Source organism: Pagrus major, chromosome 11 (assembly GCF_040436345.1).
Source record: "Pagrus major chromosome 11, Pma_NU_1.0".
Classification (NCBI taxonomy): Eukaryota; Metazoa; Chordata; class Actinopteri; order Spariformes; family Sparidae; genus Pagrus; species Pagrus major.
Window position 1 is genome coordinate 27,710,247 of NC_133225.1, and position 25,900 is coordinate 27,736,146.

Sequence of the window (25,900 nt, forward strand, 5' to 3'; positions counted from 1 at the left end):
ACAGTAGTCCGGGAATTGATTACAACACAGCAAACAGTCTGCATGCATGATCACACGGCCACATACATCACAATATATCTACCTATCATGCGTCAGCTAGTGCTGCAATTGTGTCAGACCCTCCTCCTCTGTAAGAGTAATGGGGTCAGAAGTTAGGGGTTGAACCAAAAAGAGGATGTAAGATAAGTCGATGGAAACATTTCATTTACAGGAACAGTTTGAAGGAAGGGAGTCAAACACACACGTGCACAAATCTACTGCATCTCTGCCTCATACAACATACTGTGTGTAGTGTCAAATGTATGAGACTTTCCTGACAACCTGTTTTTAATCAGCTGTACAACCAGCTTCTACCAAATAACTCACTGGATACTTGAAATGGAAATAGTCATTTTTTTTAATTCAAGGCAGCACAAACAAACATACATTATAAAAATATGTCACTAAAATATATATAAAATGTCCGTTAACGCTGATCTGGCATCTGGAAGACGCAAAGAAAACAATTTACAAACAAAGAAAATACTCTGAAAATGAAAACAAAATGTACAAACACACAAACATCTGCTCATAATCCAACACAGTGAATAAATGCTGGAAGCACAAGAATAAAACTTTAGAGAAAGGACACTTCCTGGTGCATAATCATGTCAGCCAAGATGCTACCGAGCTTCTGTCATTTCAAACATTATCAAACAATATGTGGCTGCCATCTTACAGTAAGTTCACTAGTGTAATGGCATTGGTTTAAACAGCTGTAACATCAGTTTATGCAATAAAAACTGTAGCGGAACAGAGGTTTACAAAGTATACAGTAAAAAATAATGATAGATAAAGTGAGCAACCTTGACCTTAAGAATACAGATTTCTTGAAGTGAACAGTTCTTTATCTTGACTGCACAATTACATCAGTGAAACCTTTTATCCTGTATACCTTTATTATATTAGTATTATCAAGAAGGAAGTTCTACTTTGTCTCTATTGTTTGTACATAGTGGTCTGAACAGCCGTCTTTCATGAGGTACAAAGGAAACTGCATCTTTATTCTATGTTTCTATGCAGAATACATACATGCACATTATTACGTTATCATGACCTGTTGCATTTGAATGTTGAGACTCATCATCAATGCTTGCAGAGAGATTTTTGCTGCTTTAACAGATTAAAAGCTTGAAAATACATTGATTACACTGACTGTGGCTGTCAGGTGTCCATTAAACTGCATGTGTAAGTGTGTCTGATCAGAACACACAGGTGCTGGTCGGTGAGGCCTTGTATGCAAACATTGCTGTTGCATGTGTCCATTAATGTCCTTTGCTTGTGATTATTTTTGCTCTTGAGTCTCTGCAGGTGAGTCTACATATACGTGTGTGTTAATCTAAGCATTGAGACTATACTCCTGCTTGTAGCAGCAGGGCCGGCACACGGCATTGACTAAACCGTTGCCCAGCTGTAAGAGACAGATGATGAACTCGAGCACAGCCAGGCCCAATAACACACACAGCAGAGTCACGTTCCACTCCACGATATGAACCGGCTGAAGACACCGGGACCAAGTCTCAGGTTGTAGGAGATACCTGGAACACAGAGAGACGGATCAGAAGAGAATCAATCACAGACAGAGTGAGCTGTAACTGATGGAATGCCGGTAAAAGCAGCTTTAAGTACATACTGATGACTTAAATGACATAAGTAAGCAATAATGCATGACAAGGTGTCCTGATATGCAAAAAAACAAACAAGGTAGAGGCAAAGTCCTTTATTTTCTATATTAGGACATCTTTTTGTGTATCATCACGTTTATATCATGGCCATTTCCCAGGCAGAGGGAAAAAATTCCATGTTTAAAGTCAGTTTGTAGTCACTTATACCCAGGGTTTGATCTGTTTCACTGGTGAAAGTTAAATGGTAGGTAAAAAGGTCCCACATTCTGCTAAATTTCAGGTTCATACTTTTATTTTAGGTGTCACAACCGTACAGAAGTCCTAATGGATCTTTTGAAATCCCAGTTTATGAATACAGTCTGTGTGCATTACTCCATGTGAGTGTTTTGATACTTCCACAGTACTAATGTAGCACCTAGAACTACTTTAAAATAAAAAAAAATGGAAATTTCCTTTTATACAGTATGAGGCCTTTAATACACTTTGCGTACTCTTTTGTCGTGAATCTATGTTTGAGGTGTGTGTCAAAGTTCGTTCTTCATCTTGAAAACAGAAGTTGGACAAAAGCAAACTGTCAGTCAATCCTATATTTATGTTGCAAAGTATTGCTATAACATGGTACAAGGTAATATTAATATTAAAGTTAATATTAAATTGAAAAAGGTGGGAAAACTAGGTGTCTTCATTTAGTGCAATGTCAACTAAATGGCCAAGTTCAGTCCAGCTAAAGGACTCACGTATCAACTTGGTATATTTCAGCATTTTGTGATCGTATCCCTGGTGTCAGCAGTATTACAAGAAACGCCTCACAAAAGACAAGATCTTGCAAAACTGGAAATCCCCAAAAAGTGTGAGTTCTACAATGTTGTTGGGTTTTTTTAATACAAAACCTGAACTGTGAAAATACACTTTTTATTGCATTGTTATTCACAGAACTCAAAGTCTTTACGAACAAATTAGAGCTGAAATAATTGACTTATTATTCAAAACAAGAATAATTCTGACAATCAATCATTTATTAAGCATCACTGCCAAATATAAATAAATCAAATAGCTGGCTTTAGCTTCTTGAATGTGAGGATTTCCTCCTTTTCTTCTTTTTCTTCTCCTTTTGTCACATGGGGCTCTGGGAAATTGTGATGCACTATTTTCTGACATTTTCTAAATGCTTAATAAATTCATTTAAAAAACAGAACATTTGGATCATGGTTTGCTGCCCTCCTGTATGAACACATTCTACTGCCACAGACAGTAAGTATCTCCTCACCTGCCCCCCTGGTCTGCAAACGGGTATGACCATCCAAAAGAGGTGAAGCACTGGGGACCCTGCACCAAGGCGAACCCTGATATGACGAAACAGTAACCAGACCCCACCAGGCCGACCACAGCTGCCAACACTGACCCGCACATCTGGAGAGCAACACAGACACAAAGTGATTCTAAAGGAGAACGTGCACGTGTTTGGATGCCTCAATGAATGTGTGTGTGACTGTCTGTTCATTTCATAGATAAGTTACTGAGGCAGCTGCTACACACACACGCACACACACAACTGCAGCTGTACATGAGGCTCAAGCGGTGTGAGCCAAGCTTACTGTTCTGACTGTTACCTAACAATGGGACCCTTGTTAAACTGTCATAGCTGGATTAGCATTAGCATTCCACCTCATAGGGACTCAGTGTTAGCTGGCTTATTGACAAATGTACAGTATTTTTCTCCAAGCGGTGAGAAAGAAAACCAGATAATAGAAACATTATGAAGAGTTACAAAGACAGTTTTGGGCCCCAGAAAAGTTCTAAAACCTTCTATTTTGATTTATGAAAAAGGAAAACAGCAACTGAAACTGAAAAAAATACAGATATCAACATTAAATTAATTACAAGTAAATAGTTCATTACCTGATATGACAAGTCAGATAGCATTATACTAATCTCGCATAAACACAGTATAAGACCCATCTACAATAGCATTAGCATTAGCTTGTTAATATGTCAAATCAGTTTTTTTGGCAGACTTAGCTTAGTATAGCGTACCTTCTGTAGATTTTGAGTATTCTTGACTGTTTAGTGAGTCTCTTACCATTAAGCTTTCATTCCAGCAGCAGCTACATTTCCCCAGAGTGATGAAGACCACAGCTGGAATCAGCATCTGGAAGCACAGGAGAGAATATTGTTCAATTGACGACAGCATTTTTTTGTTTGTTTTATCCACTTGGTTTCATGCATGTAAAAAAAAAAATTGTTTTACCCGTTTTCACAAATAAAAACCAAAAAGTTGAGGAACTTACAAAGATTACCTTTTTTTTCACCAGTTCTCAAGTCAGATAAAGAATAGATAGAAAATAAATCAGATCGGACTAAGAAAATGGATCGCCAGAAAAAAAAAACAATAGTTCATATACATGCTGGAGTTACATTTATAATATTTTACTAAAACGAAACATTACTGAACCTGTTTCTCTTTGCTGGGAGTATTTCATATACCAACTGAACCTGTGCAACCCTACACTACAAGTCCTAAAAGTCAAGTCAGTTCAAGCTGAATTATCTCACACAGGACCTTCTATCCATATTTTTTTGTACCACTAATCAATTAGAATCCTTGTTAAAAGCAGCGTTGATCATTTGGCTATTACTTAAAAGACTCATTACCCAAAAAGTAAAACAACTGACACTGGTGACATGACATTGTAATGCTCCTCATACACTAGAGTCAGATGAACAGATTAAGGGTACAGTCACACATGCACTAAATTACAGAAGCATGTGAGAAGATTGGCACCTTAGCTTCACGTGGCATCCAACTTTGGTGAACTTTGATCATACGCTTGAATTTGCACGTGTGAATATACCCTTAAACAGCAAAAAAAAACTTGAAAGCAGGTAAAGTGCACTGTAGAGTAAACAGGGAGTTGTTTTGGACTTTGCCTTGGACTGTTTGCATTCTATGTTAACAAAATTAGGCTTAAAAGGGTCGTTGTATAAGTGAAATCTTTGATTTGCTGTTTGATGACTAAAGGCTTATGGATTCATCCTCTTGGGACCCTAAAAAAACATAAAAAACAATGAAAATCCATCTAATAGTTGAAATATTTCAGTTGATAGAGCAGATTAAACATGATTTTTGATTGAAACTTCTTGAAACTAATATCTCCTGACAATACAAGAGCACACAAACAGTCTGTACTGTAAACGGTAACAGCAGCTTAGTTACACTGTAGTTGTTTGGAGAGCGTTACTGCAAATAACTGTGGAAGAAAGAGAGAAATAATGTCAATTCTACATCTGTTTGTTTCAGAGTTCTTCTTTCCTTTTTCCTCTCCTCCTCTTTCCTGTGTGGTTGTCTCTCTCCCAGTGGTCAAGGACTTTAAATCACATCCTAACAGAGGGAGGGAAGTTCCCAAGGTTTTACACACACACACACACACACACACAGATCATAGGCATCATAACATACACATCCTGGATGGATCCTTTTGCAGGGGCAGTGAGAGGAGGACTGACAACACAGAGGGAAGCGCACAGCGAGAAAGGAAAGGAGGAAAGAGGAGGGAGGAAGAGCAAGGGCGATAGGAAAGGAGGGAGCTAAAGATAGATTTCTCTCGGGGGGGGGTTCAGTTTGCTCTTTGACTCTCTGGTGTTCTCACATAAAGAAAGGAAAAGAGGAAAAGCCCAAAGAGGAAAAAATAAGACGGACAAAGGAAACACAAACGTAAAGTCATTTATGATATTCTCTACATGTGCTTGCAGAAAGAATCTTTCTCCTCATAAGAGGCTAACCCAAACACATATTCATTCTGAGTAGTCCTAAAACGTGAGCAAGATTTTATTTCTCTCATCTGAAGTAAAGTCTAAACCATTACATGCTGTCAATGTGTTGCTGTTTGACGTTAACACAAACTAAACACTTCCTCCTTAGTTCACATTGTGCATAATCGCCCTCACTTTTATTGTGAAACATCTGCAGGAAGTGTCATTTAGGGCATGAAAGGAACATTATCTCTCATAACTCAAATGGACTTAATAATTCCACTGGTCATTGTTCTACATCCTGTCGTGGTCTGGGACTGCTTGGCCTCACACTCCTGTGCTGAATCATCAGCTCTATAAATAAAACTTTCTAACAATGACACACTACAGCACTAAAGTGTGCAGATTATGGTATCTATTTCCGTAACAATAATATTAAGATATTCTAAGCAATTTCTTCCTCTTTCCTGCACAGGCTATAAACAAACCATGAAATTATCTAAATATTTTAGAAAGTGAAGTTTTATGTACCCAACACAAGTGTTCTGCTGGTCAACAAGGTTAATCTTGTGTGGGTAAAACACAATCTCTCCTCTGTTCCTCCTTAAAACCAAACTAAAAGAACAGCTCAATTCTGCTCAGTGGGAGCATAAACCCATCAGATCAGCGGCATGTAGAGCAGACGGATTAACTATGAATTCACACAACACTCCATTGTTCCCAACGAACAACTGCAAACACACTCAGCCTGAATGGTGTTAAAGGGGAAACAAGTGACATTCAATAATCTTTCAGGTCTGAAATTCAGGGTTTTTAGGAGTCAAAAGCTTAACCTGTGTACAGATGTTGATAAATCAAATGGAAAAAAGCAGACTGAAAGCATATATGAGTTTGAAAACTGAGGGAAAAAGGTTAAAAAAGGTCAACATAATGGCACACACTGTGTCTACATGTATCAGCGTCTGTCTCTGTTAACACTGAATAGGGAAGGAAGGAATGAAGGAAGGGGGGTTGATCATAGTTTTCAGTGAATGTGGCTTTAAGAAGCTGCTCTCAGTGGAGAGTTTTAGCATCACATGGCTCAAAAACAGTCAAAGAATCTCTTTGACTGTCTGTCTATAAACAGCAGTTAAGACAATTACTCGCTTTGGTTCCAGATGAAAACTGAATTTCATACTTTTAGTTTTGGTACATTTTCAGTGACCTCGATTTAAACCTCAATCCTCATTCATTTATCCTCTTCAAGCAAAATAATCCACATTATTTACTTGAAAGATGCTGCCACGTTATTAGCAACACCAAAACAATCCCCTCAAGTAACCTCAACGTCTCTTACTTAATTATTATTCATTTATTTCACAGTCACAGGTTTTATTTAGAATGAGAAAAATGATTTATCAATGACATGATGAAGTTCATACAGAAGCTGCAGTCAGATTAAACAGTGACTATTCACTTTCTTAAGTTACCGCTTTTAATATCAGCTTATTCTCCGATTTTTATGAACTTTCATCACTCACAACATGTAGAAATAAATACCAAAACCTGTCACATATATAGATTGTAAGCTTTGAGTAAATATATTTAACTCTAAAAATAACAACATAATAACTTATAAAAAGCCCAGTCTGAATCTTGTTCAAGCAGCTAAAAATGAATGGAGGGACATGCACCACATGGGAGAAGTGCTTTTAGTTTTGAATGAGATATCAGGTTTTGGGGTAAAATCGTGTCTCACACAAAGAAAAAAATAAGATTTTTTTTCTATCATTGTTGAGCATAAAAAACATTCAGAAAAAAAAGTAGAAAACATCATCATAGCAATTCAACATTCTGTTTTAAAGTTGCTAAACACTTTTAATACTGGATGAAGTTAAAGTTATCCCATGATGTTAAAATTGAGACTTGAAGAGAAGAAAACCACACCACACTTTGTCTGGCACCAAATGAAGACGTAACATCAATTGTAAAACAAAATAATGGGACTTTAGTATTTCGTTGGCCTTTCTTCTAAATATGTCACAACCAAGACCAACACCCAATGTTTGATATTCACCAGACAACTAAAGCTGAAGTCACACCACCTCCAGAATTTTGATGATGTGGCCAAATCTGAAAAAATCTTGGATCAGAATATTGTAACAGCATCAAAACCTACAGAAAAACCCCAGAAATATACCACAGGACTAACCAGAGGGCTTCAACATCTAATCAAAACACAAGTTCAGTTTTTTACTCACCACCAGTCCGCCTCCTCCAAGTCCACCAAAGTACCAGATGAAGCTGGCCAGGCGGTCCTGCTGGATGTAGGTGATTTCCCCCATTGGAAACAGCAGCAGCAGGTTGGCGAGGATACAACAGAGGGCCAGAGGCAGCAGGGCCAGACCCAGAGACCGGGCGAAACCCACCGAACAGCACATCGCTCACCCAGAAACACACTCACGACCGCAGGGAGGAGAGGACAGAACTGGAATGGACTAGGGAGAGCCAAGAAAGAGGGGAGGGAAGGGAAGGGTCAGAGCAGCTGGGGAGCCAGGAAACAAAAAAAAGTGATGAGAGCCTGCTCTGTGTGTGTGTGTGTGTGTGTGTGTGTGTGTGTGTGTGTGTGTGTGTGTGTGTGTGTGTGTGTGTGTGTGTGTGTAAGGGTGTAAGTGTTAAACAGAATCTCCTTCCTTACAGAGGGAGTTCTGCAATGACACAACAGGCACAAGGAAACACACTCGCAGGAAGGGGGCTAACCGACAGAGCTCAGCCAGAAATATGTCAAATCCCACAAGAGTGTGTGATTCTGTGTGTGTGTGTGTGTGTGTGCGCGCGTGTGTGTGTGTGTGTGTGTTTCTCACAGCCTCTTAGTCAGCAGGGCCTCACACAGAACACTAAAGAATTAATTTCCCTCAGGATGACTGAGTCACTACAACAGGGCGACAAATTTAAATCAGTGTTTTTACACATTTGTACAGTCAATACACCCTATTATGCAAAAACTATGTCTAAACCAGGGCTGTTATCAATTATTGATCTTTTTTTCTGTAAGATGTTGGAAAGACAAATTGTGTGTCACAGTTTTTCAGAGCCCCAGGTGGCATCTTTAATTTGCTTATTTTGTCCAGACAACTACATAAAGGAAGACAAAAACTGACTGTTTAAGTACTACAGTAACCTCTGCTACACTCATACTATTATATCACTTGATCATTTCATTTACTAGAGGAAGTAAAGGAAAACCAGCAGATTTGGCAACTAACACACACATTTGTTTCATCCTATGTTCCTGTTAAGACTTTTTAGTGTGCAAGAAGCACAGGGCTAGAAGAAGTATTCATTTTCATCATTTACCTTGAAAAGCAGCACATTTTAATTCATAAAACACTCTATTACAAGTGGTGGAATGTAACATACATTTACTCAAGAACTTGTACATGAACTTGTAAATTGTACAATTATGATGTACTTTTACTTTACTTAGTTAATCTTTCCATTTTATGCTATTTTATACTTCTCCACATCATTTCAGAGGCTTATAATGTACTTTTTACTCAGACCGCTGTAGTTAGTATTTAATTTGCAGATAGAAATCATTAATCAAAAGTATACATTTGATAAATATGTATGATGTATTACTAGAATACATTAAACTATACTCAGCAGTATATAAGTACATAAAAAGAGCTCCACTTTTACCAGCTGTAACTTTAAAATGATGATGAACACACGAATGCACCAATGGTTATAATCCAGTAATATGATAAATATCATTCTGAACAGTGCCAGTCTGCATAATGACTACTTTTACTTGTGGTACTTGTAATTCGTTGCATTCATATAAAAATGACAAGATATGCTGTAGTTATTTAGATCTGGATTAAAGTATATAGGCTTTAATAAAATTTAAGATTTTTTCAATTCCCTGCATATAATTTTAATGCACACAGATGAAAACATAAAAAATGTCAAAAGCAGAGGTTTTCTCCAGACTGCAACACTAATAAATTTGGGAACATCTTCTAAACATTTTGGATCTGACTTGTCCTTGTATAACTGATCCACAAAGTGCCCAAAGGCAAAGCTGCCTCTTTCTGGGTCAGGATGATACAACAGCTCAGCAGGTCTATGTGGGGCAATAGGGCACAACATGACTCCTAATAGTGCTGTGTCAGAAACACTCTGTATGTATACATATGTGTGTTTCAGGGGCCCAGCATGTTGTGAGCTGCTTTATAATCCAGCTGGAATGCAGCACATCCAGATAAAGTGCGCTGTAAGCTGGAGTCAGCCACTAACAAGCTGCTTCAACCAGGTTAATTAAGGCAGATTATGTAAAACAGAGTGTGTTTGGGTGACAGAACACATGGCTCTTTATAGGAGTACACGGTTGGTACCAGGTTGGGTTCGGAGCTGTAAGGAGATCAATGAAACAAAGTCCAACATGGAGAGATTTGTGCTGAAGTAGAATCCTGTTTAAGCTTCCTGCTCCAGGCTGCAAGTGGTTTACAAGCTGTTTATCAACTTCAACATCCCGTCTCACACAACTCAAGCCACTAGACTGTAATTCAATTCATGCCGTCTGTGTCTGTATTTATCTCGTCTCTTTGCTACTTTGAGGGAAAGCAGGGTGTTTCCCAACAGCAAAAAATTCCCTAAAAGATAAAGCTCATCCAGCTTGAAAACATGAAGTACAATAGATGCTTTTTTTCCATGTGCCACATCAAGATCATATGTCCTTGGAGTTGTGCCAGTGGAAAAGGCCATGTTGTCATCAAAATCAAAAGCACTTTCAGAGTTGAATGCAGTGATGTCTTTTTTGCACGGCTGACATTTTGGTTTGCTCAGTAAATGTAAATGATTTTTGATGGTGGTACTAGAGAAAAAATCGTGTTGACATTTTTCCTGCAAATTTTTTAAGGATTCACCTTCTGCGGACATAAAATCTCTAGTTGTTAACATGTTTTACAAGTGTACTTTACATTTCTTACAGCAGTGCAAAGAATGATTATTAGGAAGCAACATTTGGGGATCCTAACTATCCACACATACTAGTCCTTTTTGAGACATCTTGTTCTGCCAGGACCCCTTGCCCTCTATATCACCCCGCTTTCTTTCTCTCCTGCTTTTCTTGTCTCTCTCCAAGGAACATAATGAAGAGAAAAGGGTCATTACGATCATCAGGTTCAGAAGAATCTGCAGACGATTATGAACTCATGAACACAGAAACCTTGAGAATAAAGCATTTGAAAATAGATTTAATTTATTTGTCATTTATATTAATGTATAAAATCATGAATAGAGCAGCACATTTCAAAGATAATTTGAAATACATACTGTTAAATCAGTTCAATTCCAATGACATCAGAAACAAATATACTTTAAAATGTAGGATATTGATTGACAACACATTATTACATTCTTACATTATCTGAACTGTGTTTGTTTTGTAAAATGTCGCCCAGACGAAAACTGAACTTTTATTAAGGGAGGAGGGTTTTATATATAAACACAAGATTAGCAGCAACTAATTACAGGGATTTAAGCAGATGATTATCTCAACCGTAGGACTGAGTTGAGGAAAGGCATCTTTGGTATGTAATACAGTGTTACACAAAGATATGTTTTCCTGTTTCATTCAGCAACAAGACCAAAAACATATTGCACTAACTCACAAATGTAGCTTGGAATCAAGAGGATATAGAGGGACATGAGGAAAGTGGCACCATGATTCCATCACAAACTATGAAATATGGCACAGTTTCAACTCAAACTGTTAGGAGACTTTTTCATTTTGACTTCATAAACTGATGCACAGTTCTGCTGCTATATCAAAGATTACAAAGAAAATGTGCTTGAAACATACAACAGGAACATCTTTATGAAGGTGTAATGTGTTGCGATGATGGAATGTGATAAACCTTAGTTGTTGTCAAGTTAATGTGTAAAATTAATGTTTACTGTGAATTATGTCACAGCCAAGTATTCAAAGTCCTCCTGCGCTTCATGTCAGAAAGCTTTGTGATCAACTTATCAACAGGAAACAGAAGAGGAGTCATGTACTGTATGTCTAGTATCCATGTGCACATCCATCCCCTCTGGGGTCTGATCCTGCCCACAGCACTGATGGGTGATCAGCTTGACTGACGGATGAGCTCCACCAATCCCCCACTGTGATGATCTGTCCCCGCCCAAACTGAGACCTTTTGTGGCCTGTGTGTTTGAATGAAAAGATAAATGAAAAAATAAATTAAATAAAAAATAAAAAACACTGCGTCAATTAAACTGTCCCCTCTTATTCACCGTAAATGTAATTATCCAATGTGTCATTAGCATGCTGAGATCATGAGATGAAGACTTCTGGTTGGACTCTGGCTTTCGTAGTAACAGAAAGTTCAGGGCCTGAACAGTTAGATATTTGGTTCCTTAAATCTGATTTGTTCATTAAAGAATGAATGATGTTAGAACCATGAGTCTGAATAACTTAATCTAAGGCGAGACCTTGTGAGCAAGTCTGTAGTCCACACACAGGCAAGAACTCTGTATAGTGGCTCGCAATGTCTTCACTGGTTAGTTTGAAACATGAACAGATTAGGGCAGTAAGGAAGAACGGGTTAATTTAATTTTGTATTTTTCTATAACTGAAACCTTGAAGTAATATTATTAAAATACATTAATGAGACTCAATTTTAGGAGGTCAGCATTCTACAGCTTATTTCATAAAAGGGGCTACATGTTTCCCTGGAAAATCTACATTTCGTTGAGGCATTTATTTTAAGAAAAGACCACCTTTTATCTTGAGAATTGTACTGTGATGGTTTCAGGGGTAACGGTTTTATTGTGTTTTTTTTATTTTTTTTATTTTATTTTATTACCTGGGGTGCCAGTCAGGGCTCAGCCTGACAATTTTTAAAACCCGATCCCTCTCGAGTAAACCACACAAAGGGTGCATAAATTCAAACAAAATTCATACAACCTTAGAACAAAGGTGAACAAACCAAAAAAACACCACTTTCTTTTTCTTTTAACACTGTATTTCCCACAACAAGGAAAACAACAAACAATGTCCACTTTTCCAGCTCAGTTCAGTTCAGTTTAGTTCAATTACAAAAAAAAAAAAAACCCCAACACAAAACAACTGGCTTTTCTTTCAGTTTATGCCCAGCGAAAAAAATAGTTAAGTCACTATAAGCCTCTTCACTGCATTATACATTGTGTGCTACTGGGCTTTATGCAAAAGAACCGATGACGAGGGTTGTGCTGGTCCTCCAGAATGAACAAAGGTAATAAGTTCATAGCAGGAGGTGTGTGGGAGTGAAAGTGTGATAGAAGCTGAACACAAAACATGTTCATACTCTTCAGAAATTCCAGAGACCATGCTAAAGCCAGCAAGAACGATTTACAGGGGAGGGAAGAGGAACTAATGACAACATCCTGTTTGCAACAGGAAGTAACAGCATTTATGGGAACAACGGTCTAATACCAGTCATTTAAGAAAACCAATTGTTTCACCCGTGGTATCTCGTGTTTATGGCCGTACTACACATCAATATAACGATTTATGTAGAACATTAACTTTTGAGAAGGTTACATGTAGGACCTTTTAATTATAGAATATAGCATTAATGAAACAACTATTTTGGTAATCAGTTAATAGTTTTGGCCATTTTTCAAGCAAAAACATCATATATTTGCTGGTTCCAGCTTGCTAAACGTGAGGATTTGAAACTTTTCTTTGGCATTTATGATGGGAAATGAAGAGTCTTTGGGTTTTGGACTGTTGCTTGGACAAAATGGAAAAATTGTGAGCATTTTTCACATTCAGTGGACAAAATGACTAATAGATTAATCGTGAAAATAATCGCTGGATTAATTAAGAATGAAAATACACGTAAATTACAAGCTATTGAAAAGGTTGTTTTTTTTAGCCCCGTTTTTCTGAGATTTCCATTTATATTCTATTAATGAATAAATGAGAGAAATGTATGCCTTCTGGAAGTAATGCAAACTTATCATGTAAAAAATCCCATGCAGCTATACTGCTTATTGTATAAAAAAAAAAACGTACCTGTGATTGGCCAGTTGACTTTGTGGCCCCGTCTTCTCAGCTCTTCAGCTACCTGCTGGTCGACCCCCTCCTCCAGATTAACCGACCACTGATCAGCTTGACACACAGAAGGTTTGATCAGAATATGATTTTGATCTTTTGAAAAAATGCTTTACATATGTAGGGCAAAATACACTGTCACAAAACTCCCATACATCTCCTGCACAAATTAAGATATGGTTTACAATGTAATTTAATCTAACTGTAGCGAGAGTAGAGTTCATCCAACCACTATCCTTCCATATGATGAAGTACACAGCTTCATCTTCTATCACTAATAGCACATGAATGTTGGTATCTAATTACAGTCTAATTACATCAATCTAATGTAAGGTAATATACATAATGTTTATACTAACACACTGCTTTCTTTTTGTGACTGTACAGAATCTGTGTGTATGTGTGTGCGTGTGTGTGTGTGTGTGTGTGTGTGTGTGTGTGTGTGTGTGTGTGTGTGTGTGTGTTTGGGAGGGGGCATACTTTTGTTGTCATATGCTACATAAATTCTCGGTGCATCCAGAGCTTGTTGAGGATTCATCCCAAACTCCAACATGTTCAACAAAACCTAAACACAAGAGCGAGACGTTACACTCGAGGTATGTTCCAGTTATTTCGACAAAGACTAAAACCAAAAATGTGTGTTTCCAATTAGAATTTTTCCAATACCTGATATGGTCTGACTTTAAACTAAGCAATGGCAACTTATTTAAAATCAGACAAATTTTAGATAAATATTCAAAAACGAAAGAGATAAAATAAATAAACACACTGTTAGGGACACTTCACTCTCCACCTCAGTCTCTTCTTGATTACAGCGTACCTGGACGTGTCCTTGTGGTTGCATGAAGGCCCCCATCACCCCCAGTGCAGCGAGGAGTCGAGGTTTTTGTGATTTGGTTGCAGACTCAGTGAGGAGTGCAGGTATTATGGTGTGATATGGCCGCTTCCCCCCAGCAACACAGTTAACATGGTTACGACGCAGAGTAAAGCTGGCACCACGGTTCTGTGAGATTTTACACAATGATACACACCAGAAATCAACCTTACAAATGTTCTCATTTAGTTCCATGTTTCTTTGTTTTAGTGCCTTTCTGGAAAACAATCTGCTAATTTTACTTTTACAGTGGAGAAGCTCTATGTAAATGAAGTTCATTCCATGATGTCATGTTATGTCATTTTTTATGTCCAGTCCATGATTTAAATAAATATTTCCATGGTGGCACCAGACACATATTTACATAGACACACACAAAGCACAAGCACATTATACATTCTTGCTCTTATGTAATATTAGGAGGCAAAACAGGAGCATAAACTAGGAAAATGTATGACCACTTGCCATCAGATATTCCCACACATACACTGCACATCTAGTATCACAATGGACTTTTATTCTTATTCGTCAACTCCAATGAAGTTGCATCTACTGTGTGGCGATTATAACCCTGATTTTAGAAAAGTTAGTATTCTGTGTAAAACATGAATAAAACTGATTGTGATATATGCTATTCCCTTTTTTACACATACTCTACTAAAAACTGAAAACAGCAGAAAGACAATTTAATAATGTTTTACTTCATCGCTGATTATTGTTAATATATGATCTTTCTGAATTTGATGCCAGAAACACGTTTCAAAGAAGTTGGGACGGGAGCAGCAAAACACTTGGAAAGTTGTGTAATGCTCCGCAAACACCTGTTAGGAACATTCCACAGGTAAACAGATTCATTGGTAACAGGTGGTAGTATCATGATTGGGTATGAAAGGGGCATCCTCAAAAGGCTCAGTCATTCTCAAACATTGATGGGGTGAGGCTCACCAGTTTGTGAAACACACGATTGCTAAGCTGTTGACAGTAAATACAGCGTCTGGGCTGTAGACAACACTCTGTTTAACACACCATAGCTACCTCACATGCACTCAAATACACACTCATACCCTCTCTCTGACCCCTCATACCTGTAGCGAGAACCCACAATCCTTAGGGACCAGCCCACTTCCAAACCCCATATAGGTGCTGTTGACAAACGAGCAGGCGTTGCCCTGACTGTCAATCACACAGAAATACACCGTGTCACTTCCTGTCATCAGGCCAGGCTCCAAGTCTTCCATGGCCCTACAGATACACACAAAAAAACCAAAAAATAAGCACAAACCCTCAATGTTGTCGTTGTTTTTTATGTGTTGTTATGAAAAAAAATATCTAAGAAATGAGGATCCAAAACATTCTGCCTGAAGCACTTTTGGCACATTGTCTGTTTGTCAGTGATAAAAACTCATTATGGAGGAAATCTTAGGGGAGTTCGACATTGTACGCTTTCTTGACTAAAGTTAGCTTGGAAGATCAACACTTCTATTATGTCTGTGAGGTAAATACCAGGCTACAACCAGCAGCCAGTTAGCTTAACTTAAAATAAAACTCAACTTGATGCTGTTGAAAATGTTGATCTATTATTTTTTCTTTGTTAAGCATGTTTGTGCAGCAAACTCTGAAGTTTTCCTTGCACTGAAAGTGATAAATAATAGGATTATAAATATAATATTTTATTACACATAGGAAAATAAAGCTCCTAAAAAGAAGAACAAGGCCCCAACTGCCAACCCCACATAGTGGAAGCATAGCCTATCACTTACATAAGCTTTATAACTGTGTGTTTTCTCACTACCTACCCTCTCACAGCACTGTCCATGTTTCAACCATAACAAACAGCTCTTCAGCCTGTACTATATCACCAATAAACCATATGCCAGCCTAGGTTTAAAAATATCCTTGGGTGTTGGCTGAGATCTCAAATGTAAATACAGATTTTATGGTAACCAGATTATTAAACTTCATGTAAAAATAATTTGTAATTTCCTGCTTTCACCAGATTTGACTGTGAGGACAATTTTACAAGACCAACAAAATTTATTGTTTATGTTAATAGGAGACGTTACGTTAAAATTCATATTCAATTCTGGTAGAATTATTAAGGTTGAGTTTGGTTGCAGGACAACACCCTCAGTAATTTCCATTGATTATTAAAACATAAAACAACAGCAACAACAGAAGTATGAGAACATTATGCTGTTTTATACTTTTACAGTCTGTTTGTCTTTGTCTTACAACTGATAAAGAGCTAAAGTTCAAAGTCTACAGCACTGACCAGTAAACACACATTGCTGCCAAAATAGACACACACATAGCAGACAGACGGAGCAGCAGAGGAGGGGCCGTGGCATGAAGGGATGGACATTAAAGTCGGAGGGATGTAAAAGTCTGCAGTCCTATCTTAAGTCAACAGAGCCCGACTGGCACACGCTGGTACGAATAGACACACACACACACACACACACACACACATACACACACATACACAAAAACACACACACCTGTCCATGGAGATGCGCTGTGCTCGCTGTTGGCTGTAGCTCTTGTCCAGTAACGTTTCCAGAGGGATGGTCACATGTTCTGGGTCGCTCAGGTAATGCAGAGCATCTGCTATCGTCAGGCGCACAGCCTCCACCAATACATGGATGTAGTCAGGGCTGTTGTGGCCTAAAGCTACACACACACAAACACACACACACACACACAAACACATACATACACATAACCACAGGAGAACAACACTTACATTTTTAGAATGTAAATAAAATTTCATGATTTGTATTTTTTTGTGCGACTTTTTGTTGTGCCCACTTGAAGTAGTAAAGTAAAGATGACAGCTACTTTACAAAAGTATAAATAAATAAAAAAATAAATAGATATATCAGTTGGTTAAGCATTATGGCCATTATGGTACGTCCATTTCATGTAATTAATTGGACGCCAAGGAGATTATGTTTTCACCAGTGTCAGTTTGTTTGGTTCGTTCGTTTGTCAGCAGGATTACACAAATGTACAGAATGGATTTCCACAAAACTTAGATGGAGGATGGGTCTCGGCCCAGAATAGACCCTATTACCTTTTGGTGCGGATCAGGACAAAGGGACGGATTCAGGAATTCTTTCTCACTTTCTTTAAATTAATTTTAATTTCTCAGGGAATAATGCATGGATCTTGATAAAAAAAAACAGGCCTATTTAATGGCTGGTATCTATAAGTGAGTAGAATTTGATGCAGATATGGTGGTTTAAAGTTTAGGGTTAGTGAGTTTGATATTGGATTAGGCTTGATTGAATTAAAGGGGACTGTTGGGGCTTAGTAGAGTGGTAGTGGTAGTAGTAGTAGTAGTTTTCTTTTCTTATGACTGTCACTAAAGATATTGGACACTTTGCTCTAATTGCTGTGTTTGTTACCACTTCCAAGAGATCAGTTTTGAATCAGTTTCAGACAATGTTTCTTTTGGTGTAGTCACTCGATTGTTTGTTGCTCTGACAGGTTTGAGGGGGATTTCGAGTCCAAGATGAATCAGATTGAGTGTAAGACGTCTGAGTCCTGTCTGATTCATGTCCTGCGTCTCCAGAAAGTGAGTCAGCTGTCACTGGCACTGTGTTGGTGTCCTGAGTCAACATTCCAGAGCTGCCCAGGCTGTGGAGACTGGCTCCTAATTAATGAGTGAAAGTAGCTTGGGGCATTCCTCTCCTAGCCAATCAGGGTTTGACTACGGCCTTTTGTGATGGCTGAAGAGGTGGGCAATGCCCCCCAGGTCAGTCTGATTATCATTCTGTTCTTGACCCAGTGCAGACCTCATCCAAACAGATTGTCAGCCAGAAACTCTGCTCTGTTTAGGCCCTGTTGAGGTTTCTTTGCTGCCCTTGTTTTTTCTAGTTGAGGGAAATTGTTTGCATTCTGCAACCTGAGAGACCAACAAAAGTCACCATTCAACTCAGCTACCTAAATCAGGGCTCTGCTTATTTGTGCTTATTTATTGCTTGCCTTTCAATAGCCTGGCACCTGCAGGTTTCTTTTGTTTTCTGTCTTCACTGAACCCCTTGATACACGAACCCTTACACACCTTTTTCACAGTTTTTTCCAATTTAATTTCGTTGGGGACTTAAGAGGCAGTAAAATAAGTATATTTCAGTGTCATTATTCCCTAAAGAGGCAAATAAAAACAAGACTTTATGGTTGAGTGAAATGTTTTTTGCTATTTCTTCTAGTAAGTGATTTCTGACTCATTCACATAACCAGATTATTATCTATATTTGAGATTCTTTAGTATGACGTCTTAATGCAATGCATGTCAGTGAATACCTTTGAGGGGGAAGTTCTCCAGGATGTTGAGTAGCAGCAGGGCAGCCAGTCCCTGACTGTTAGGAGGAGGCTCCCATAGACACACGCCCTGAACAAACAACAGAGTCATTACCTCTGCTGACCATGTTATCAAAAATACAGATTCAAAAAGCCTCCACCGCCGCTGACCCCACCTTATAGTCTGTGCTTATGGGGGTAATGACCTCACTGTCATGGCTGCTGAGGTCATCCAGGGTCATAACTCCTCCATTTTGGTTGATGACATCGACGATGGCTTGAGCCACTCTGCCCTGATAGAAAGCTGGTTTGCCAAGTTCACCCAGCTCCTGTCGATACATCAATCAATCAATCAATCAATCAATCAATCAATCAATCAATCAATCGATCGATCGATCAATCAATCGATCAATCAACAGTTAACTGTTATCTTACATTCTTACATCCATGGGAGAAAACCCAAAAACATTTAACATTTAATGTTTGCATGACTTAATACCACACAAGTTTAACCTGAAATATAAGCAGGTGATGTGTTTGCTTTTGTGTATATCTCCCAGTTCAGTCAATGTTATCAATGGAACAGGATGGTGTGTGTGAATGTGTGATTTTTCACCACAATGAAGTAACACACTGTTGTGACTGAGGAATGACCGTTATGATGCCATGGAAACCATCCATCAATGAGGCTGAGGTCACCCCTATTGTTTCTGCTGTTTCAGGAGTGTGTGTGAGGAGTCACCATAGGCGTACTTGGCAGTGTTCCTGCATTACTGCATTACTAAAGACTGAGTGTTTGATGTAGTAATACAGGACAAAATCAATGAGTGCATACTTTAATGGTGACACACAAGCACACACACGCACACACCCATGGTGGGGTCAGCCAACGTTCTAGTGAAGTCACACTGACAGGAAACTACAGAATGAGTGTGGTTTTATGAATACGTCCACACACAGACAAACAATCATGGTCTCACATTCATATAAGTAACAATGTGCCAACAGATTTAAAATAGTTATGTCAATACATCAACATTTTGTTTCAAAGAATACTCTAAAGCACTTAAATGGAAATGTTCAAAGTGTCATCCATCCATTTTTTGCTATGACTCTTGTCAAAGTCAGAACTATATTCCAGTGTATTACACTATAAGAGGCTCAATTCATTTAGAGACATAACATTTAAAATGAATTCCACTGTAGCTGACTAAAGCAGAAGTCTTAACACAGGATCTCTGCTGAGCCGTCATATTTGACCCTTAAATGTTCTCAAATGAAATGTTGATTTGTTCCATTACTTCTATACTGCCTGAAGTACAGTAATACTTTCATAATACTCTCTATGTACTTAGGCACAGTGGTACTTTTAGCTAACGTCAAAGCAACGTATTGGAAAATATACATTCAATTGACCTGCTGGTAGGGCTAAATGAATAGTCAGATTCATCCTCTGGGAGCCATGGAGTTCTGTACAACATTTCATGGCAATGCATCCAATAATTGGTGAATATTCGCGCACACACACTTTTCACCTCTGCATAGAATAATTTATGAGAAAAGGTCGACAGTTCTGTCACAAAAGACCTTTCTCAAGACATAACAGTCACAACATGATGGTCCACAGCTGTGCCTGAGGTGTGTCTATAATCACATGCAACAGCTCACCAAATCAAGATTACCATGAGCTTGCAAAGTCATACAATATCTATAACCCCTGTGTGGTTTCTAACAGTAACAGGTTTTTTTTATGGTGGGAAAAATGTGTTGAAACATCCATAGAATCTTTATAACCTACTACTGAAGCATAACCACTTCTGCTTGTTTATCACAGGTACCATTAAACAGTTTGAAAGTCGAATAAACTGGAACCAAGATCTGTTGGAAACTATTTTAGTGTGTGTTAAACTGTGTGTTAAAGTGTGTTAAACTATGAAGAATTTGGTTGATGGCCAAGTATACAGGCTGACTGACCTCAGCTTGACTTATGCACACAGTACTGTGGACACAATGTGATTCAGTTGATTTATTTGTATCATTTCATCATGTAATATGGATGTAGTTTTTTACTGTTTTTAAGTTTTTCATGTCAATGCTCTAATTCTTCTAATGCATTTCTATAGTTTTACCATGCAATCCTCCATTCCTACTTCTTCCTTTCTCCCCACTCCCTCTCTTCTTTTACCATCCATCTATTATTCTCTCTGCTTCTGTCCAAATCCACCCAGTCCACCAAGCTGACTGATTCTACTATGGAAACAGTGTAACAAGTTATCAATCCTGTCTGATATCAGGCAATGTCTTCTAACCATTTCACCTTAGCGTTATCATCTCCCTGTCTGCTCTTCCTTGTCCTGTGTTCACTCCCTCCCCTTCAATCCTTCTCTCTCTTTTTGCCTCATTTAATGTCCTTCCTTCTTGGCCCACCCCAGCACAATCTATGCTCATCCCTCCCTCTATCTGCCTTGTTTTCCTTCCATATTAAGTCCCCTAATGGGTTCAGGCTTAATTTCCTACCATGCCCCTGGATTCATCCAAGGTCTTCCCATATAGAAAGGCTAAGGCAAGTTTGAAAAAACAGACAACCTCTGAGAGGAAATGGAACCAGTGCAGTGGTGTCTCTGGGGTACTACAGTGTTCTGTTTGCTTCTTCTCAAAATAACACAAGTTTAGAAAAAAAACCCACCCAGTGCTCCTCACATGACCTATAAACATGAGTTTTTTGTGTTTTAGTTTAACATTTTTACCTTCAGGGTCTGAGCCAGGGCAGGGTTTCTGAATACTTGTCCACATTTGGGTGCATGACCATCAGTCAGCAAGTCTCCACCCAGATCCCTCCCAGCATCTCTCAGAGCAGCCACCCAGTTTGCCCAGTGGTGAGCCGCTACCTCGGCAACAGGAAACCCCACCTCTGCGAGCTCCACCGCCCCACTCAGCACCTCCTGCAAGGACAGCTAGGGAAACAGGGAGAGGAAACACATGCTTATTACCTCACAGTAAACCTCCCTGAGCAGGAAGTGTGAGTCACTGTTTGGAGATTAAACAATTTGCCAGTCTCTGAGGGTTTTCCAGGTTGAAAAAAATCTAATAATTGATATTAATCCATGCAAGTGATATGACATTTTTGAATGTGACATAATTCTCTTAATATTCACAAGTCATTTCTAATTAGATTATTAATTTATTACAGTTTCTAAAACACATTCTCACAACAAACTTTTAGTGAAGTTTTTTCTAGTTCATTTGTTTATATGTGAGTGGGCACAGCTGTTGTGAAAAGTGTCTCTGATTCAAAACATTTAGAGTGAGTATGCCATATTCAGAACATCTGATGCCAGTTTTTATAGTCACTGGATTTAGAAAACTACAAATGTCAGACAGTAAAGCCTCTGAGATACTTTAAAAATGGATGAACAGTTTCACACTGATTGACATTTTTCAGTTTTTTATTTCACGGGTTAAAAACTCCACTTTTGTTTTTTTGTCAGAGCTGGCAATGCTATTATTTGTAATTTGTAAAGTTATGTAGCCATGTAAGAAAAGCACTTCAGGGAAATAAAAATGAAAGAAGCTTTTGGGCATATGTAATTACTCTTACTGTACATTCTAAGGGCATGTAACACCTTTTATTATTCATTTTAAAACAGGAGCTCAAACAGGTACTGGTTCCACATGCAGCCTGTGAGATCATTTCAATTTCATTGTTAAAGTCTGGCTGCAAATATAGCCAATTTTGAACAAGTCTTTTATTTTTGAGGAAACTTTTAACTTTATATCAGAACGGCAAAACTGAACAATGTAGAACCGAAATCGCACTAATTCACTCCAGTGCATCTGGCACTAAAATGTCTCCTTTTGAACCTAAAAGTAACCTGGGGGATAAACAGTTTCAAAAGACATTAACTATATGTTCGTGTTTAATGTGTAATGCTACTGCTTTCATCTACAAATAGAAAGCTTTCATTCTCCCTGAACATCTCTAGTACACAAGCTGTTCAGATTTTGAGTGCATATAGCTGAAATGTACTGTTGAGAGAAAAAAAAAGAAATTCAGTCTTCTATCTTGCTGAGTGTTAAAGGGCCCCCCAAGGAGAGAACAACCAGGTCAGTGGCCCCCTAGTAGTTAAATATAAGACCCCCATTTTCGTGGACCTGTAGGAACCCTACCATAGATGGCTAAGTTTATGCAGTTTGGACCAACGTTAAAGTGAATATCCACAGAGCCCAATGATAGTTTGTCCACTCATTGTTTATATCTCCTTGATTCTCATCAACACCACAGTTTAGAACACACGCAAGAGTCAAGAGTTCTACTTCCACATATGTTTGTGTTAGTGATATGAGTTAACATGGTGCCCTTTGCAGTGTGTTTGCACATGGGTTGTTTATGTGATGTAAATAATTATGTTAGATGGCCCCGATTGGGCTACCTGAGTGTTACATAAAACACATACCAGCACACACAGTTCTACACAGACAGATAAACAAACACACACACAGAGTCAAACCTTGTGACTACCAAACAGCTGTACAGTATCACACCAGCATGCAGGGGCCCCGGGCACTGTGATATTCAAGGCATCAAAAGGGGAAGGAGGGGCCTCTGCAGTGTAACCACGGCCTTCCAGGAAGTCCAAGGTCTGAGCTTTGGGCGAACGACCACTGAAGACACAGAGAGAGGCTCAGCTTATCATTCTGTATTATGAAGGCAATAGCAACCATATCGAGAAAGAAGAGTCTCCACCTGCCGTTAATTCCTGTCACCTCTCCAGTGCTGCTGTTGTAGAACAAGCAGAAGGCATCTCCACCAGGACCGGTGCTGACCGGCTCTGTCACAGCCAGCGCTGCCGCTACAGCAACCGCAGCATCTGCTGCATTGCCACCACGCTTCAGGATGTCTGGACAGAAATATGTGTGATCAACAAACAAAACACTGGTTTTATTTTCAGTTTTCCAGGTATCCAACTCCAAGTTTTTTTCCTCCACTCCACTCCAAAACATAGCATGTATAGTTTGAGGTCCATAAACTAACTTCCGTTCTCCCACTTTGTATCTCAACTCTCAGAGGCACCTGGACATTTGAAACAAGAACTAACATATGCAGCACCAGCTGGTGAAGTCTTTACATTTACAAATCAGAGGATGTACAGACCAAAATATGAAAATGAAAATGCCTGCTAGTGGAGCATTTATAAAACCACTCTTCACTTTCAACTGCATTACCTTACAATATTCATACCAGGTTGTCGTTTAAAGGCACTGGCTGCCATGGATGAAGGGAATAAATATTCCAAAATTGATACAACTAGTATACATAGAAAATGGTTGCCAGTAATAAGATATTTGAAGTATGCTCTAGAGTTGAATGATTAGATGACTGATCGATGGTCAGAAAATGAATCAGCAACTTTTTTTAATGATAACTGAATAAATGAATAATCTGTCTTTTTTCAAGAAAACTGCTGGCGAGTTACTGGTTCAAGGTTCTCAAATGTGAAAATATGTTTTTATTTCTCTTTCTGATGGCAAACTGAATATATTTGTGTTTAAACTGTTGATTAGACAAAAGTTTGTCCTAAATATGTCACCTTGGGCTCAGGAAGGGTTGTTGATGAAGGTTCTCAGTCATCCCGGTCATGGTAATTCTGTATTTTATTAATTAAGTGTTGTATCGTAGGCAACTGGACTTGTTTCAGTTTTTCTTGAAGATGACATTTCACCTCTCATCCAAGAGGCTCCTTCAGTTGTAACTAACTGGAGGGGAGCTGCAGGCCTTTAAACCGTGTGGGAGTGTCCTCACAGAGTCATTAAGGACACTGAGCTCTGAGTTTCAGAGTTGTTAGGGCCACTTGTGGGTCGTTCTTTCAATGCATGTAATATCTAGTACTAGCAAAAAGTCGCGTTGTTTTCCTCTTAATGAGGTTAATTCAACTCCAACTGTGAATAGTCTACTTTATACTGTTTCTATCTTTATTAGAGGTGGGCAGATTGATCCAAAAATATCGATACTTTATAATAATCATAATAAAAAGTAACTTGATATGTGCCTTTACTTACTTGGTAACTTGGTATCGCCCACCGCTACTCTTCATAATGTTCTGTGTTTCAGGTGCTCCGGTTCTCCTTCGTGTAATGACTTTGTAACTAACGTTAGCTTGTTTGTTTGCATTAGGTTAATGAGCTACATAGAAGTGTTCGGGGAAAGGTACCGATACTGCTTTTTATGTCCTGTGTTACCTGTTATACTCTGTTACACTACAGAGTGTAACGCTTTCTGGCTGCTCAGACATCTTGCTGCCTGAACTTTTTACATCTCCATGGCAACTGTTTCCAACTCACCCAGTCCGACACTTGAAGCTAACGGCTGGCTGGAGGCCACGCAGCCGTGTAAGCACACCACAGGTGACCGACGAGAGGAGAAAGTCAAGTCGGTATCCATCCCGCTTCAACTACCAAAAAAACAAAAAAAAACACGGGACAAAGTCAAATGCGTTGAGACTTTCAACTCCTGATCGGTTACTCGGGAGTCGATTGAGTTTGGCTTAACTAGGACGGCAGCAAAGAGAAGTGGATGACAGATCACATCGATCTATGCTCTTGGAGATCAGCAGCAGAGATTAATACATTTCTACATTCATATATTCATCAATACAGTTCTACATTCCAGTTCCAAGTGTGTTTGTTTTTTTATTTTATATTTTAGGTTAGCATTCCCACTTTTTTTCAGGACGTAAATAATCATGACGGCTCTTGTGAGGGGCCCACCAGAAGCATTTTGCAGTTTGTCATTTTAGGCTAACAACTATTGTCAGGGGCGTGGATAGAAAACCAAGATGACTCCTGCACAGTGATACACAAAGACTTAATGAGATTCTGATCAGGTAAAATAGAAACAACCACAAGCTTTGTTGCATTTGGATGAAATGCTCATCTCCCCCGAAAGTTACACTCCAAACTATTTGTAATAAAACAATCTAACAAGTTTAAGATGCATAGCAGAAATTCTCAGGAAACTTAACCCATGTTGTCAAACTTTCAAATTCACTCCAGGTTGAGTCATTACATCCTCACACAGTGGGTGAAATTAGATAATAAGTCATTTCTTTGGGACAAGGGCACAAAAAACAGACAAAACACAGCAGCATGGCAAAAAGACCCTAACCCTAACTCTAATACTGTACTGCAGTATCTTCAGTCTGACAATTAGACATAGGTTGTTTG

General features: G+C 38.7%; 1 protein-coding gene across 3 annotated transcripts; it reads right to left on the minus strand.

Moving 5' to 3' along the window:
- Nucleotides 1–379: 379 nt before the first annotated feature.
- Nucleotides 380–25,209, minus strand: tm4sf18 (transmembrane 4 L six family member 18). Of its 3 annotated transcripts, none has more exons than XM_073476361.1 (12): nt 25,019–25,209; nt 23,424–23,577; nt 23,188–23,341; nt 21,427–21,633; nt 18,856–19,008; nt 18,683–18,770; nt 16,876–17,047; nt 15,463–15,619; nt 14,324–14,506; nt 13,984–14,068; nt 13,465–13,560; nt 7,756–7,891 (listed from the first exon to the last, which is right to left on the minus strand). In XM_073476361.1, exons 1-12 carry the CDS (start codon nt 25,116–25,118, stop codon nt 7,854–7,856), a joined length of 1,587 nt encoding a protein of 528 aa, XP_073332462.1. In that variant the 5' UTR covers nt 25,119–25,209; the 3' UTR covers nt 7,756–7,853. The 3 variants fall into 3 exon arrangements, with proteins under 3 accessions (XP_073332463.1, XP_073332462.1, XP_073332461.1); XM_073476360.1 differs by lacking the exon at nt 7,756–7,891 and adding an exon at nt 10,635–11,609 and having other exon boundaries at nt 25,019–25,208; XM_073476362.1 differs by lacking the exons at nt 13,984–14,068; nt 14,324–14,506; nt 15,463–15,619; ... (5 more) ...; nt 23,424–23,577; nt 25,019–25,209 and adding exons at nt 380–1,577; nt 2,932–3,074; nt 3,745–3,813 and having other exon boundaries at nt 7,655–7,891; nt 13,465–13,547.
- Between the last annotated feature and the right edge of the window lie 691 nt (nt 25,210–25,900).

Excerpts from the sequence above, each read along its gene's own strand:
- tm4sf18 (XM_073476360.1), bottom strand. The coding sequence starts at position 25,118 with ATGGATACCGACTTGACTTTCTCCTCTCGTCGGTCACCTGTGGTGTGC. Across the intron at positions 14,507-15,462 it reads ATTGTGGGTTCTCGCTACAG|AACCGTGGTGCCAGCTTTAC; the intron begins GTATGAGGGGTC and ends AAAATCTCACAG. Across the intron at positions 13,561-13,983 it reads TGTAGCATATGACAACAAAA|CTGATCAGTGGTCGGTTAAT; the intron begins GTATGCCCCCTC and ends CTGTGTGTCAAG.